At 39.1% G+C, this 18,397-nt stretch overlaps 1 protein-coding gene across 2 annotated transcripts in view; it reads left to right on the forward strand.

Moving 5' to 3' along the window:
• The first annotated feature begins 1,542 nt into the window (after window positions 1-1,542).
• Window positions 1,543-18,397, forward strand: part of LOC128699531 (cyclin dependent kinase 11B pitslre) — a 51,240-nt gene continuing 34,385 nt past the window's right edge. For both annotated transcript variants that reach the window (XM_070098092.1, XM_070098093.1), the window contains exons 1-6: window positions 1,543-1,731; window positions 2,232-2,429; window positions 3,148-3,298; window positions 8,514-8,775; window positions 14,114-14,323; window positions 15,201-15,446. In XM_070098092.1, the coding sequence (XP_069954193.1) occupies window positions 1,634-1,731; window positions 2,232-2,429; window positions 3,148-3,298; window positions 8,514-8,775; window positions 14,114-14,323; window positions 15,201-15,446 (1,165 nt within the window). In that variant the 5' untranslated portion in view covers window positions 1,543-1,633. The remainder of the gene's footprint in view (window positions 1,732-2,231; window positions 2,430-3,147; window positions 3,299-8,513; window positions 8,776-14,113; window positions 14,324-15,200; window positions 15,447-18,397) is intronic.

The raw sequence follows: 18,397 nt of genomic DNA on the forward strand, positions 1-18,397 counted from the left end.
ACTGGCGTGGGTCGCATCCTGGGGGACAAGATTGAGGACCACAATGGAAATCAGACAGTCCCTGGATGACACACTGACTTTCTTGGGTTATCCTGAGTGACTGACCCTCCCGGGTTAAAAATCCGAACGAAATCTTATCATAAAAAAATGGATTGTTTTACTTGAAGATCTTCTTGAAAGTAGATGAAGAAAGTTTTCAAAGATATTTCTACTGGCCTACCTGGGTTGACATACTGGTATTTGAGGTGTATCTCTGCCAGCTTCTTGTGTTAAGAGCTACCTAAGTCCTCATTATCGTCTGAACGTAACTATATGTGGGATGGAGTGTCGGCCTTTTCAGAGTCCATGTCTTCCCTCTGTGGGTCCTCTAAGGATCGAAAATTGTTGCCTTCTGGCAGAGAAACTTGACCTACTTGATCACTTGCCGCCATGTTTGTGCACCTCATTGCTCGTCCTGTGAGAGGTAGAGCAAAGAATTGCTTTACAGAGGTCACACTGTGTCTTTGTTAGACCCCAGTAGAAACACTAGAAAGACATATTAGTCATTTCATATTTTAGAATTACAATAAATTACAATAAAAAAATTATTTCTAATCACTGCTAAACAATATTGGTCATAATTGAGTTGCAGTCTCTATAAAAAACTGATCATTCATCTAGTCGGTACAAGATGTGGATACAACCTTAAGATTTCAGATATATCATTAACAATGAAATATTTTGCCATATCAAGAACCCCGATGGAACCAAATAAGTTTATTTAGGTACTGGTACACACAAGCACAATTATCATACATAGTTTAACATAAGTAAATTACCTAGAATAACCACAAAGAATCAGACAAAGTGACTTATTTCCATTAGGGATCCTTTTATTCCATATTTCCATTGAGGAAACAAGTCACTTTGACATTTTGGGGTCATCCTAGGTAATTTATACATATTACTAGGTATGATAATTGTACTTATGTGTACCTGTACCTAAATAAACTTACTAATCAAGCAACTAAACAAAGTTATACAAGGGTCCTAGTGGAAATAAGTCAGCTTGGGTAGAGTGAAGACTTGTTGGCTCAGGAAGTAAGACGCCAGGATCTGCTGGTGTCTGGGGCTCACTTTATCTAAGTTGAGAATTTAATATTCCGAGTCTCTTTCCCGAGTAAATTTTATTTCTCTCTTACTCAAAGACTCCACCAGTAATAATCTCTTTGCCTGGCTTTTCTGGGTTATCCTAGGTAATTTAAATTATGTGAAATAATTATACTTATGTGTCCCTGTGCTTAAATATACTTAAAATAGGTACCTGGGTGATGGACTAGTGTGGGTCGCATCCTGGGACAAAATTGACCTAATTTACGGGAAATGTTCTGCCTAATAAGGTGCTTTCTATATAGTGATATGTCACTGATGTCAGCCATGGTCTGTATACCTTGTAGAAATAAAGATATTATTAGTATTATTATTATTTAGAACAATATTTGATCTCTGAACTAGAGGGTTTAAGGGTTCAATAAAGTGTTGATATTAGTGGCCCTGAACAACCCCAACCATAACAAAAACGTCTGAGGTTGACACAAACACTGTTGAGTCTGCTGCTGAGTCTGTAAACTGTGGCTGTTCCAGAGTGTCTGTGATGGATAGCCATGAGGAAGATGGTGAGATAAGAGACGAGGGACGCCATCACGCACCAATTTCCATCGATGATAACGAAGTAGAAGAAGATGAGTTCAGGTTGGTTTGTACGTCTCCTTATCTCAAACATATTATCATTATCTTGTTTACAGCTGTTGTTCTCTGCTAATATTATTATTTACAATTATTACTCATAAACAATAGCACAAGTGTGTAGTTTTGTGTAACTGCCTATATAAACTTGCTCTTTTCCTTTTGTTTTTCTTGTCTTTTTTCTTCTTTTCCTCTTTTTTCTAATTGTTTTTCTTTTTCTGCTTTTTCTTTTTATTCTTCTTCTTATTATTAAAAATCATCAATAATAATAATTTATCATTTAAAAAATATAATCCTTACCTATGCATATTTTTGTAGTTATAAATCTTCATAATAAGGTACATCATACTGTTAGAATGATTAAAATGATCTGCATAATTTTTTCCTATGATTTTTTAAAGAGTATTTTTAAATAAGAACACACTAGGTTAATTTTTCTTTAATTTATATATATAGATATAGATGAATTAATTTTGTATTTCCCTGTACTGTACGTTGTATTTCAGTATGTCCTCTTACGATGGCGACCAAGGTGACAGTCTTGATATCAAGCCTCCCCAGGCTGTGGTGCAACGTCGAGAAAAACGTGAAAAACGTGATAAACGAGACCGACATAGACACAAGGCTGAGCGGCACAAAGACCGTCACCGTAATCGAGAGCACAGGGGTCATGAAGAGAGGCGGCGTGACCATCGAAGACATAGGTTAGAAAAAGGAATTATTATTCTTAGATTTGTGTAAACAAGAGAAGATTTTCTTATGGGCTAGCAAAGCACAGATTCTATTTGCATTTTGACTTTTAAAAGCATGTACTTTTAAAAGTCATGGATCCCAATGGAAATAAGTTACTTTGTCTGACTTTCTTGGGTTATCCTGGCTAATCTACATATATGTACCTATGTATGATAATTTGTGTAACTATTTATATGTACCTGTACCTGAATAAAAACTTTTATACTTACATAGCTGATATACAGCCCAAGTTTCTGTGTATGGGTTCCATGACTCACATTAGGAATGGATAACTGTCTGTATAATCTCTATATTACAAGTACATCCTTTCCTCACTTAACGACAGAGTTCTGTTCCTAAGATCACGTAAGTAAATGAATTCGTCACTAAGTGAGGAACATACTGTAATGGTAGTGGGTTTGATTCGACCATCTTTGATATTGCTTTAATGTCACCTTTGCACCATTTATAACATTTCTGGTATATTTTTAAAATGTTTGTACAATAGTGTATTGTATATTGTAATAAACAGAATAGAGGAAATCATCTCTAATATACATTATTTAGGTATGCATACTGGTCTGAGGCGTTGGTAAATGAGTACGTTGCTAAGTGAGGACAGGCTGTAATTAATACTACTTAAATTACTTTTATTTTTCATTTAACCTTTAAAATTGGTATAATTCACAGGGAAAGAAGTGAAGGAGAAAGGCGAGAGAATCGAGAAGTTCGCGAGGCTCGCCGACACGAAAAACGACATGAAAGGGGAAACAAACATGAGAGGCCGGTTATTGACCTACGTAGCAAGATTGAAAAGAGAAAGATGGTTGATAGAGATATGGTAAGTGATGTTATCACAGATGTTGGCAGTTACCTTGTAGTATTAATGCTGTGACATGCTGCATAACTTATGGTTCATAGCTGGTGTATGTCTCACTAAATTTAATATTTGAAACATTTTTGATAAGAATTTTACAAGTAGTTCCAATTACAGTGGAACCCTAAGTTTTGGCCGTAATCCATTCCAGGAGCTAGGTCTAAAGTTGAAACAGCCTAAAGTCGAAGCACTATTTCTGTAAGAAATAATGTAAATACAATTAATCTGTTCCAGACCCACAAAAATATTTACAAAAAAATACATTTTTTAAAGAATAACTATAGTTTAACATACAAACAACATATATAATTACATATAGTACTTAAAGATTAATACAATAAATAAACATTTAAAAATCTCATTTACATACCTTTATTGAAGAGTCTTGCTGGCATCTGGAAGATAGGGAGGAGGAGAGAGGGAGGACTTACTGTTTGGAAGGGGAATCCCCTTCCATAAAGACCTTAGGTAACAAGTCCTTATCTGGGGTTACTTCCCTTTTTTGTCTTTTAATGGCACTAGGACCAGTTTCAGAGTCACTGGACCCATGTCGCACAAAATAACTGTCAAGAGTGCTCTGTTTCTGGCATCTCTTGAAGATTTGCCTAAAATGGGACATGGTTTTGTCACTGAACATGTTGCAGAGATGGCTTGTTTCATCTTGCTCAGGGTGGTATTTTTCCACAAAACTTTGCAACTTATTCCACATTCCACACACGTCCTTAATCACTGAACAAGGCACCTCCTTCACTCCCTCTTCCTATTCCTTTGAAGCAAGTTCCTCAGCTGTGGTCTGATGCTGTTCCAGTTGAAGCTCTTGCAGTTCGTCAGTGGTTAGCTCTTCCCTGTGGTCCTCCACCAACTCTTCCACATCGTCACCAATCACCTCCAACCCCATGGACTTGCCCAATGCCACAGTACCTTCCACAACAGGCAGAGGGTCGGCAGGGTCAGGGTCAGACTCAAACCCTTCAAAATCCCTCTGGAGGACACATTGTGGTCACAATTTTCTCCAAGCAGATTTCAAAGTCCTGGAAGTCACTCCCTCCCAAGCCTTACCTATAAGGCTTATGCAGTTGTAGATATTGAAGTGATTCTTCCAAAACTCTCTTAGGGTCAGTTGAGTGTCCAAGGTCACTTCAAAGCACTTTTCAAACACTGCTTTGGTGTAGAGTTTTTTGAAGTTAGAAATGACCTGCTGTCCATGGGCTGAAGGAGAGGAGTGGTGTTAGAAGGCAAGAGCTTCACTGTTATAAAAGTGAAGTCCCTAGACAAGAGGTCTACCAAGTTTGGAGGATGAGCAGGAGCATTGTCCATTACCAGGCACTTAAGTGGCAAATTATTTTCCATGAGATATTTTTTCACACTGGAGTCAAACACTTCCTGGGCCCACTCTTTGAAAATTTGCCTCCTGACCCATGCCTTATTATTAGCTTTCCACAACACACAATTTATTCTTGATGACATTGTTTTTCTTGAACACCCTGGGATTTTCTGAGTGATACACCAGTAAAGGCTTCACTTTAAAATCCCCATTAGTGTTAGCACAGAACAAGAGACTTAGCCTGTCTTTCATAGGCTTGTGTCCTGGCAGTGCCTTTTTCTCCTGAGTAATGTAGGTCCTCTTTGGCATTTTCTTCCAAAACAGGCCTGTTTCGTCACAATTGAACACTTGTTGGGGTTTAAATTCACTCAGGAAGTTTTCAGCTGCATGTTTGTCTGAACTTGCAGCCTCACCATACCTTATCACACTGTGTATGCCACTACGCTACTTAAATCTGTCAAACCAGACTCTATTGACTTTAAATTCACTAACGTTAGCACTGGTTCCAGGCATTTTCTTTACAAGATCAGCATGCAACTGCCTTGCCTTTTCACAAATGATCGACTCCGAAACGTTATCACCCGCTATCTGTTTATTGTTGATCCACACCACCAACAACTTCTCAACCTCTTCAACTGTTTGTGATCTATTTTTGGTTAACATGTCAACCCCTTTCATAACATCAGCTTCCTTGATCTCTTTCCTCTTCCCCAGGATAGAAGTGATTGTTGATTTGTTTTTGCCGTACATCCTGGCAAGTTCGCCCACACGTACGCCACTTTCATATTTTTCTATAATTGCTTTCTTCACTTCTATGATGTTTCTCACTTCCTTTACCAAAGGGGTGCCACTAGGAAATTTCTTTGGGCTCATGGTGGCTTATTTCACAGTCATAATCAATAAACAAGCACTAAACACAATTAATTTATTGTGGAATGTTTGGATGAGTGCACAGGGTAATGTTCACTCAAGGATAAACAAAGCTAGACTGGCTCACGACGCCTGTGCGGGCAGGCGGACAGGTCTGGTACGCCGGCTGAAACACGGGGCACAGGCTGAAACTTGAGACAAAATTTAGCAGAAAAAAGCGGTCAAAACTCGAAGCTGCCGATACTCAGGGTGGCCGAAACTCGGGGTTCCACTGTATATTGTAGTTAGCCATGGCCAGTAGGTAAACATAATCATCGGTACCATTGTAATTTTAACTGAATTTTCAGAATAACAATTTGCTGGGTACAGAATTTTCGAATTTTCCATTATTGTTATGGCAAATAATTGGCAAATTATGAAAATAATCCACTGGGTAAAGAACTGTTCATTATTGTTATGGGAAAACAAAGTCTTGTATCTACAGCCACAGGTAAGCAAAATTACCCTCCCTTATTTTCAATACATATTACAGTATACAGTGGAACCCCGAGTTTCGGCTGTAATCTGTTCCAGGAGTTAGGCCTAAACCCGAAACAGCCAAAAGGTGAAGCAATATTTCCCATAAGAAATAATGTAAATACAATTAATCCGTTTCAGACCCACAAAAATATTCACAAAAAATACATTTTTTAAAGAATAACACAGATAAATACATATAGTATACAATAGATAAATTAAAATTTAAATAAACATTTAAAATAACATTTACTTACCCCCACATGAACGCCACTCTCGTATTTTTCTACTATCTCCTTCACTGCTTTGGTGTTCCTCACTTTCTTTACCACAGGGCTGCCACTAGGAAGTTTCTTTGGGCCCATGGTGGCTTATTTCACAGTCACAATTAATGAAAAAGCACTAAACACAATGAAATGTTTGGCTACCTGGTTGCCTGGATGGATGGCTGGCTGGATGGATGGCTGGTTGCCTGGCTGACTGGCTGGCTGGCTGCCTGGCTGGCTGGTTGCCTGGCTGGCTGGTTGCCTGGCTGGCTGGATGCTTGGCTGGCTGGTTACCTGGCTGGCTGGCTGCCTGGCTGGTTGCTTGGCTGGCTGGCTGGTTGGCTGGATGTCTGCCTGGCTGGCTGGCTGGCTGGATGGATGGCTGGCTGGCTGCCTGGCTGCTTGGCTGGCTGGATGGATGGATGGCTGGCTGGATGGCAGGAAGAGTGCGCAGGGTAATGTTCACTCTAGGAAAAACAATGCTAGACTGGCTCACGATGGCTCCGTGGGGAAGTGCGCAGGTGGACAGGTCTTGTACGCCGGTCGAAACCCAGGGCACTGGTCGAAACTCGGGACGAAATTTGGCTGAAAAAAGCGGTCAAAACTCTAAGCGGCTGAGACTCAGGGCGGCCAAAACTCGGGGTTCCACCGTATCTATAAATTGTGTGTTTTTTTTTTTTTCAACAAGTCGGCCGTCTCCCACCAAGGCAGGGTGACCCAAAAAGAAAATACTTTCATCATTCAACACTTTCACCTCACTCACCCATAATCACTCTTTTTGCAGAGGTGCCCAGAATACAACAATTTAGAAGTATTTTTTTTTTTTTAAGAAGTCGGCTGTCTCCCACCGAGGCAGGGTGACCCAAAAAGAAAGAAAATCCCCAAAAAGAAAATACTTTCATCATCATTCAACACTTTCACCTCACTCACACATAATCACTGTTTTTGCAGAGGTCCTCAGAACACAACAGTTTAGAAGCATATACATATAAAAGTACACAACATATCCCTCCAAACTGCTAATATCCCGAAACCCCTCCTTTAGAGTGCAGGCATTGTACTTCCCATTTCCAGGACTCAAGTCCGGCTATATAAAAATAACCGGTTTCCCTGAATCCCTTCACTAAATATTACCCTGCTCACACACCAATAGATCGTCAGGTCCCAAATACCATTCGTCTCCATTCACTCCTATTGAACACGCTCATGCACGCCTGCTGGAAGTCCAAGCCTTCGCCCACAAAACCTCCCTTACCCCTTCCTTCCAACCTTTTCGAGGACGACCCCTACCCTGCCTTCTCCTACAGATTTAAATGCTCTCCATGTCATTCTACTTTGATCCATTCTCTTTAAATGACCAAACCACCTCAACAACACCTCTTCAGCCCTCTGACTAATACTTTTATTAACTCTACACCTTCTCCTAATTTCCACACTCCTAATTTTCTGCATAATATTTACACCACACATTGCCCTTAGACAGGACATCTCCACTGCCTCCAACCGCCTCCTCGCTGCTGCATTCACAACCCAAGCTTCACACCCATGTAAGAGTGTTGGTACTACTATACTTTCATACATTCCCTTCTTTGCCTCCATAGATAATGTTTTTTGGCTCCACATATACCTCAATGCACCACTCACCTTTTTCCCTCATCAATTCTATGATTAACCTCATCCTTCATAAATCCATCCGCTGACACGTCAACTCCCAAGTACGTATCTGAAAACATTCACTTCTTCCATACTCCTCCTCTCCAATTTGATATCCAAAACATTACACAATATATACACAATAAAAATGCACAATATATCCCTCCAAACTGCCAATATCTCAAACCCCTCCTTTAGAGTGCAGGCATTGTACTTCCCATTTCCAGGACTCAAGTCCGGTTATATAAAATAACCGGTTTCCCTGAATCCCTTCACTAAATAAAAATAAAAATAAAAATTGTGTGTATGGTACTGTATTATGCATACAGTAGTTTGTAATGTTTTATTGTTTTAACATTAGTTGTATTTACCAGACAGCATTATCGGACACCCTCTCTCTATTCTGTTAAATTGAGTTTTTATTTTTTATACATTACTGTATACACTATCTTGGAGATGAGATACATATTTTGTCGTTAGTATAACTATTGCTGCAGTCTTCTAATACCAATGTATAGGAAATGTATGCTTATATCCTCCATTGTTGCAGGAAAGACGAAGAGACCGTGAGCGTGATGAATACTACGTAGATGAACGAGAGCAGTATGAACGTATTGACTATCATCGTGAACACCAAGGCCGTGGTGGAATGGGAGGAGGAGGAGGAGGAGGAGGAGGAGGAGGAGGAGGAATGGGTGGTAATGATTATGTGCCATATCCTCACCATAGACGAGAGGAGAGACCTATGGTTCAGTTGTCTCCGAGAGAAAGAGCTGAGCGTGATAGAAGGATGGAGCGTTTCCTTGTTGCCGGTTTGTAATGAAAAATAATTTTTAATAGAAATGGAGTTTCCTGCTATGTGTGTGCATTGTGCTTCCCATCTCCAGAACTGAAGTGTGGCTAACCAGTTTCTCTGAATACCTTTTTAGATAATACCTTGATCATACTCTAACAGCACACCAAATCCAAAAAAACATTAATTTCTGCTCCGATTTAATGCAATTACACATGCCTGTTGAATGATAATATATTACAAACGATAATACAGTACTAATTTTCTTTTTGAGATTACATCAGTCTTTAGGTAGATACATTTGATTTATAAACAAATTTTAAGTTAAAAGCTTACTTTTGAGAGAGATGTAAATTAGACTTTTACAAGGTATTGTAATAGCACTTCTTAACTGTTGATAAATTACTGAGGTAAACCATTAGTGTAACTGTATTGAAATATATTTATTTTTATTATCACACTGGCTGATTCCCACCAAGGCAGGGTGGCCCGAAAAAGAAAAACTTTCACCATCATTCACTCCATCACTGTCTTGCCAGAAGGGTGCTTTACACTACAGTTTTTAAACTGCAACATTAACACCCCTCCTTCAGAGTGCAGGCACTGTACTTCCCATCTCCAGGACTCAAGTCCGGCCTGCCGGTTTCCCTGAACCCCTTCATAAATGTTACTTTGCTCACACTCCAACAGCACGTCAAGTATTAAAAACCATTTGTCTCCATTGACTCCTATCAAACACGCTCACGCATGCCTGCTGGAAGTCCAAGCCCCTTGCACACAAAACCTCCTTTACCCCCTCCCTCCAGCCTTTCCTAGGCCGACCCCTACCCCGCCTTCCTTCCACTACAGACTGATGCACTCTTGAAGTCACTCTGTTTCGCTCCATTCTCTCTACATGTCCGAACCACCTCAACAACCCTTCCTCAGCCCTCTGGACAACAGTTTTGGTAATCCCGCACCTCCTCCTAACTTCCAAACTACGAATTCTCTGCATTATATTCACACCACACATTGCCCTCAGACATGACATCTCCACTGCCTCCAACCTTCTCCTCGCTGCAACAGTCATCTCCCATGCTTCACACCCATATAAGAGCATTGGTAAAACTATACTCTCATACATTCCCCTCTTTGCCTCCAAGGACAAAGTTCTTTGTCTCCACAGACTCCTAAGTGCACCACTTACCTTTTTCCCCTCATCAATTCTATGATTCACCTCATCTTTCATAGACCCATCCGCTGACACGTCCACTCCTAAATATCTGAATACATTCACCTCCTCCATACTCTCTCCCTCCAATCTGATATCCAATCTTTCATCACCTAATCTTTTTGTTATCCTCATAATCTTACTCTTTCCTGAATTCACTTTTAATTTTCTTCTTTTGCACACCCTACCAAATTCATCCACCAATCTCTGCAACTTCTCTTCAGAATCTCCCAAGAGCACAGTGTCATCAGCAAAGAGCAACTGTGACAACTCCCACTTTATGTGTGATTCTTTATCTTTTAACTCCACGCCTCTTGCCAAAACCCTTGCATTTACTTCTCTTACAACCCCATCTATAAACATATTAAACAACCACGGTGACATCACACATCCTTGTCTAAGGCCTACTTTTACTGGGAAATAATCTCCCTCTTTCCTACACACTCTAACTTGAGCCTCACTATCCTCGTAAAACTCTTCACTGCTTTCAGTAACCTACCTCCTACACCATACACCTGCAACATCTGCCACATTGCCCCCCTATCCACCCTGTCATATGCCTTTTTCAAATCCATAAATGCCACAAAGACCTCTTTAGCCTTATCTAAATACTGTTCACTTATATGTTTCACTGTAAACACCTGGTCCACACACCCCCTACCTTTCCTAAAGCCTCCTTGTTCATCTGCTATCCTATTCTCCATCTTACTCTTAATTCTTTCAATAATAACTCTACCATACACTTTACCAGGTATACTCAACAGACTTATCCCCCTATAATTTTTGCACTCTCTTTTGTCCTCTTTGCCTTTATACAAAGGAACTATGCATGCTCTCTGCCAATCCCTAGGTACCTTACCCAGTCAGCAGAATTTATATATCATAAACTATTAACATATATCAGTCTATATACAAGATACACGCTGTTGAAAATATATCACTATTACAGGTAATGACTGATGCTCATTCTCAGTCATCATTACTTTGCAGTTTTTTTTTTTTTTCCCTCAACAAGTCGGCCGTCTCCTACCGAGGCAGGGTGACCCAAAAAAGAAAGAAAATCCCCAAAAAGAAAATACTTTCACCATCATTCAACACTTTCACCACACTCACACATTATCACTGCTTTTGCAGAGGTGCTCAGAATACAACAGTTTAGAAGCATATACGTATAAAGATACACAACATATCCCTCCAAACTGCCAATATCCCAAACCCCTCCTTTAAAGTGGTAAAACTTCCCATTTCCAGGACTCAAGTTCGACTATATGAAAATAACTGGTTTTCCTGAATCCCTTCACTAAATATTACCCTGCTCACACTCCAACAGATCGTCAGGTCCCAAGTATCATTCGTCTCCATTCACTCCTATCTAACACGCTCATGCACGCTTGCTGGAAGTCCAAGCCCCTCGCCCACAAAACCTCCTTTACCCCCTCTTTCCAACCCTTTCGAGGACGACCCCTACCCCTCCTTCCTTCCCCTATAGATTTATATGCTTTCCATGTCATTCTACTTTGATCCATTCTCTCTAAACGACCAAACCACCTCAACAACCCCTCTTCTGCCCTCTGACTAATGCTTTTATTAACTCCACACCTTCTCCTAATTTCCACACTCCGAATTTTCTGCATAATATTTACACCACACATTGCCCTTAGACAGGACATCTCCACTGCCTCCAACCGTGTCCTCGTTGCTGCATTTACCACCCAAGCTTCACATCCATATAAGAGTGTTGGTACTACTATACTTTCATACATTCCCTTCTTTGCCTCCATAGATAACGTTTTTTGACTCCACATATACCTCAGCGCACCACTCACCTTTTTTCCCTCATCAATTCTATGATTAACCTCATCCTTCATAAATCCATCCGCCGACACGTCAACTCCCAAGTATCTGAAAACATTCACTTCTTCCATACTCCTCCTCCCCAATTTGATATCCAATTTTTCTTTATCTAAATCATTTGATACCCTCATCACCTTACTCTTTTCTATGTTCACTTTCAACTTTCTACCTTTACACACATTCTCAAACTCATCCACTAACCTTTGCAATTTTTCTTTAGAATCTCCCATAAGCACAGTATCATCAGCAAAAAGTAACTGTGTCAATTCCCATTTTGAATTTGATTCCCCATAATTTAACCCCACCCCTCTCCCGAACACCCTAGCATTTACTTCTTTTACAACCCCATCAATAAATATATTAAACAACCATGGTGACATTACACATCCCTGTCTAAGACCTACTTTTACCAGGAAGTATTCTCCCTCTCTTCTACACACCCTAACCTGAGCCTCACTATCCTCATAAAAACTCTTAACAGCATTTAGTAACTTACCACCTATTCCATATACTTTTAACATCTGCTACATTGCTCCTCTATCCACTCTATCATATGCCTTTTCTAAATCCATAAATGCAATAAAAACTTCCCTACCTTTATCTAAATACTGTTCACATATATGCTTCAATGTAAACACTTGATCTACACATCCCCTACCCACTCTGAAACCTCTCTGCTCATCCGCAATCCTACATTCTGTCTTACCTCTAATTCTTTCAATTATAACCCTACTGTATACTTTAACTGGTATACAGTGGACCCCCGGTTAACGATATTTTTTCACTCCATAAGTATGTTCAGGTGCCAGTACTGACTGAATTTATTCCCATTAGGAATATTGTGAAGTAGATTAGTCCATTTCAGACCCCCAAACATACACGTACAAACGCACTTACATAAATACACTTACATAATTGGTCGCATTCGGAGGTAATCGTTATGCGGGGGTCCACTGTACTCAGTAAACTTATTCCTCTATAATTTTTACAATCTCTTTTGTCCCCTTTCCCTTTATATAAAGGGACTATACATGCTCTCCGCCAATCCCTAGGTACCTTCCCCTCTTTCATACATTTATTAAACAAAAGTACCAACCACTCCAACACTATATCCCCCCCTGCTTTTAACATTTCTGTCATGATCCCATCAGTTCCAGCTGCTTTACCCCCTTTCATTCTACGTAATGCCTCACGTACCTCCACCACACTTACATTCTGCTCTTCTTCACTCCTAAAAAATGGTATACCTCCCTGGCCAGTGCATGAAATTACCGCCTCCCTTTCTTCCTCAACATTTAAAAGTTCCTCAAAATATTCTCGCCATCTACCTAATACCTCCCTTTCCCCATCTACTAATTCCCCTACTCTGTTTTTAATGGACAAATCCATACTTTCCCTAGGCTTTCTTAACTTGTTTAACTCACTCCAAAATTTTTTCTTATTTTCATTAAAATTTCTTGACAGTGCCTCTCCCACTCTATCATCTGCTCTCCTTTTGCACTCTCTCACCACTCTCTTCACCTTTCTTTTACTCTCCATATACTCTGCTCTTCTTATAACACACCTGCTTTGTAAAAACCTCTCATAAGCTACCTTTTTCTCTTTTATCACACCCTTTACTTCATCATTCCATCAGTCACTCCTCTTTCCTCCTGCCCCCACCCTCCTATAACCACAAACTTCTGCCCCACATTCTAATACTGCATTTTTAAAACTATTCCAACCCCTTTTATCTTATAATAATTAATCAGTGTTCTGAATCTGCACAAATTGAATAAAAAATCTAGATCTTTTGGGTTCACACTAATTTCTTGGTCATAAAGTTGTATTGAAAATGTTAAATATGCACACTCATTTGATAAAATAGCTTGATTCAAACATCAGAACAGGAAGAAATATATAGATATCTTGTTAATATCTTAATTAGGCAGTTATGGTGAGATAGTTTTAAGCAACTTGATTTCACTTTTTTTCTTAAGCAAACAATTGTATTTCTGAGTTATGTAAAGTTAATTGTCAGGAGACATTCCTTAAAGCTTCAATAACTAGGTTAATATCCTGAATTACAACTTTTGTTTTGGTAATTCTCATTCTAAGTACAGTAGTAGTGTCTGTACACATTTATTTTTTACCTATGACATATTTTTTTGAAGGATATTGGCTGTCATGATATAATTATTATGGCCAAACATAGTTAAAAAAATTTTATCAATAAATATTTTCACTACAGAAATTTTTTTAAGTTCATCACATTACTAAACTTCTCAATTTAAGCTTTTGTTTGCCATTCTAGATAAACAGAAGGAGTTGTCTCAGCGAGAGGCTGAAACAAGGAGACAGAGACGGGAAGAGGAGAGACGTGAGGAAGAGAGGCGGGAAGAGCACCAAGTGGGACGCCATCGCGGGGAAGTGTCAGCACATAAACATAGCCGAACTCATTCTCCTAGTGAAGCACCAATACAGAAGAAGAGGAAACATCACCATGATTCTTATCCTTCAATAGGTAAATGCAGGTTTTGATTATTGCATGAAGGTTGTTTCATTTTATATGTTTTTTTCAACACACTGGCCGTATCCCACCGAGGCAGGGTGACCTAAAAAGAAAAATTAAAGCCTTTCTTTTTAAAGTTAGTAATTTATACAGGAGAAAGGGTTACTAGCTCCCTTGCTCCTGGCATTTAGTCGCCTCTTATGAAACACATGGCTGATGGGGGAAGAATTCTTTTACACTTCCCCTCAGAGATAAAAGGAAATAAAGAAGAACAAGAACTATTAAGAAAACAGAAGAAAACCCAGTTGTGTGTATCTTCTTCTTTCAACAAACTGGCTGTATCCCACCGGAGAGACGAGAGGAAATAAACAAGAACAAGAACTAGTAAGGAAATAGAAGAAAGCCCAGAGGGGTGTGTATATAGTATATGCATGTACATGCATGTGTAGTGTGACCTAAGTGTAAGTAGAAGTAGCAAAATGCACCTGTTATCTTATGTGTTTATGAGATAGGAAAAAAGACACCAGCAGTCCTGCCATCGTGTAAAACAATTACAAGTTTCCATTTCACACTCACTTGGTAGGATGGTAGTACCTCCCTGGGTGGTACTACCATCCTACCAGCCTACTACCTAGGTTCATTTTATGTATTATACTGTATTTTTTTTTCAACTTACCAGCCATCTTCCACCAAGGCAGGATGATCCAAAAAGGATGAAAACTATAAGAAATTCCTTCTTTTTGCATTTAGTAATGTATACAGGAAGAGGGGTTACTAGCCCCTTGCTCCTGGCATTTTAGTCTCCTCTTAAGACACACTTGGTTTGTTCCCTATTATGTTTAATTTCTCTCCAAAGTTGGTGTAAATTATTATTTTTTTTTTTTTGCAGAGGGTGCAGAAGAGGTGACAATTGTTAGTGATGAGGATGAAGAGGAGGAGGAAGAGGAGGAGGAAGAGGAAGAAGAGGAGGAAGAGGAGGGTGAGTATGAAGAAATTCTAGAGCCTGTGGTTCGTAAAGGTTCCAAAGAAAAGAGATCAGATGAAGAAGGAAAGAAGAAGAAGAAAGATGATGGAAGAGGAATAACTCAAGTGGAGTCTGGTGGCAGTGGTTCATCTGATAGTGAGTCTGATTCAGGTAACAAACTTTTTTTCCAACTTTTTGCCTGTTATAAATGTTTGCAATTGTTTTAATTTTTTTTTTTTATCTTTAAAGCCCTATTAATATTTTCCCTTTTAATTTATTCTGTGTAATAATAATGGTTTCTTTTAGCATGTTTAAGCTTTGCATTATATGATATATATATTATTATGTATGAGTGAGTGAGGTGAAAGTGTTGAATGATGAAAGTATTTTCTTTTGGGGGATTTTCTTTCTTTTTGGGTCACCCTGCCTCGGTGGGAGACGGCCGACTTGTTGAAAAAAAAAGAAAGAAATTTTTATATATATAACTAGATTTGAGTCGCTGATGTACTTCATGCAGAGTTGTTTTCTATCAACACATTAACTGTGTAAAGGGGAGCTTTTTATTCTTTAGCATTGCTCTTTGTAGAGCTAATCCTAAAAATGTAGGAGAGTAGGAGATATGTAATCATATTATATGACAGGTGTTTTTAGGAAACTTTTTTTTATTTTGAGAAAGATTAGACCAAGAGTGGGCATTGATTGTTGTTTTGTATAAAGTGCTATTTAACAGAACAACTGCTACTGGTAGTTTATAATAAGTGAGGCATTAGATTATACTAGCAAATGAAGGCAGCCTTTACACTTGTAAATATTGGCTTTCATAATTTGAAGTGAACTTTCGTTGGATGGCAGGATGTTCGTCCCCTGTAGGAGATGAGAGCTTATTGAGCACCAGTAAATAATTTTATTGTTAACAAAATGGTTGTGATGAAAACTTTTATAGAGAGTGCTAGACACAACATGTGTTGTGGAAACGTGATGTAAGCTTCATACTATTAGTAATAAAAACATTAGGTGACAAGTTATAGCGAACGTTATGAGGCTGGATGTTATATGTGGCATTAAACTATCTAATGCATTGTATACAGTAGTTATGGTACATCATTCAAGCTGTAATGGTTATGTGCACCAGCAGTCAATATGTGGCCACTGTAAATATCCTAGCATGTATGTTCAAAATCACTAAATCTCACTTCATCCCATTGATTGTATATTTTGTGGAACAGTGGTAACAGTTGCTGAGTGTCTTCCTACTCCACAGCAGTATTGAAACTGCTGGTGGAATGGCCATCCAACAGAGTAGTATTGATCAGTTGCACAGTGTACTGTGCTCAACACAGGCATGTAATGACCTCTCCAGTAAATGCTTTTTTCTTAAATGTCCTTGCATAAGATCGTGGCATCATCTGCAAACATGTTTATATAATTTTTTAAATTTCTTTTGGCAAACCATACACGTTAGAAATATTATCAGGGCAAACATTGATTTTGAGGCACCGTTGTGGTGACATTACTTCAGGAGTATATATTTTTTACCCCTACATTTTCATGAATAGAAAAACCCTCATCCACTAAAATAGTTTCTTTTATTCCTCTTATATTTTATTCTTTGTAGATTAATCTTTCCTGAAGAACTTGATCAAAAGCTTTCTTGAATTCTTAATAATGCAGTTTGCAAGCACTTTCTTTTGAAAGTTAATTGTTCTGTTTTCATCATAAGTTGATGTTATTGGTGTTCTGAGACTTTCTTCATATGTTTGCCTATTGTACCTGCTCAAATGAGAGAGTGGGTGAGATGTTATCAACAAATTTTGTTGAAAATAAGAAAAAGTTTTGGAGTGAGATTAACAAGTTAAGAAAGCCTAGAGAACAAATGGATTTGTCAGTTAAAAATAGGAGAGGAGAGTTATTAAATGGAGAGTTAGAGGTATTGGGAAGATGGAAGGAATATTTTGAGGAATTGTTAAATGTTGATGAAGATAGGGAAGCTGTGATTTCGTGTATAGGGCAAGGAGGAATAACATCTTGTAGGAGTGAGGAAGAGCCAGTTGTGAGTGTGGGGGAAGTTCGTGAGGCAGTAGGTAAAATGAAAGGGGGTAAGGCAGCCGGGATTGATGGGATAAAGATAGAAATGTTAAAAGCAGGTGGGGATATAGTTTTGGAGTGGTTGGTGCAATTATTTAATAAATGTATGGAAGAGGGTAAGGTACCTAGGGATTGGCAGAGAGCATGCATAGTTCCTTTGTATAAAGGCAAAGGGGATAAAAGAGAGTGCAAAAATTATAGGGGGATAAGTCTGTTGAGTGTACCTGGTAAAGTGTATGGTAGAGTTATAATTGAAAGAATTAAGAGTAAGACGGAGAATAGGATAGCAGATGAACAAGGAGGCTTTAGGAAAGGTAGGGGGTGTGTGGACCAGGTGTTTACAGTGAAACATATAAGTGAACAGTATTTAGATAAGGCTAAAGAGGTCTTTGTGGCATTTATGGATTTGGAAAAGGCGTATGACAGGGTGGATAGGGGGGCAATGTGGCAGATGTTGCAAGTGTATGGTGTAGGAGGTAGGTTACTGAAAGCAGTGAAGAGTTTTTACGAGGATAGTGAGGCTCAAGTTAGAGTATGTAGGAAAGAGGGAAATTTTTTCCCAGTAAAAGTAGGCCTTAGACAAGGATGTGTGATGTCACCGTGGTTGTTTAATATATTTATAGATGGGGTTGTAAGAGAAGTAAATGCGAGGGTTTTGGCAAGAGGCGTGGAGTTAAAAGATAAAGAATCACACACAAAGTGGGAGTTGTCACAGCTGCTCTTTGCTGATGACACTGTGCTCTTGGGAGATTCTGAAGAGAAGTTGCAGAGATTGGTGGATGAATTTGGTAGGGTGTGCAAAAGAAGAAAATTAAAGGTGAATACAGGAAAGAGTAAGGTTATGAGGATAACAAAAAGATTAGGTGATGAAAGATTGAATATCAGATTGGAGGGAGAGAGTATGGAGGAGGTGAACGTATTCAGATATTTGGGAGTGGACGTGTCAGCGGATGGGTCTATGAAAGATGAGGTGAATCATAGAATTGATGAGGGAAAAAGAGTGAGTGGTGCACTTAGGAGTCTGTGGAAACAAAGAA

The sequence above is a fragment of the Cherax quadricarinatus genome, chromosome 61 (genome assembly GCF_038502225.1).
Source record: "Cherax quadricarinatus isolate ZL_2023a chromosome 61, ASM3850222v1, whole genome shotgun sequence".
NCBI classification, from domain to species: domain Eukaryota; kingdom Metazoa; phylum Arthropoda; class Malacostraca; order Decapoda; family Parastacidae; genus Cherax; species Cherax quadricarinatus.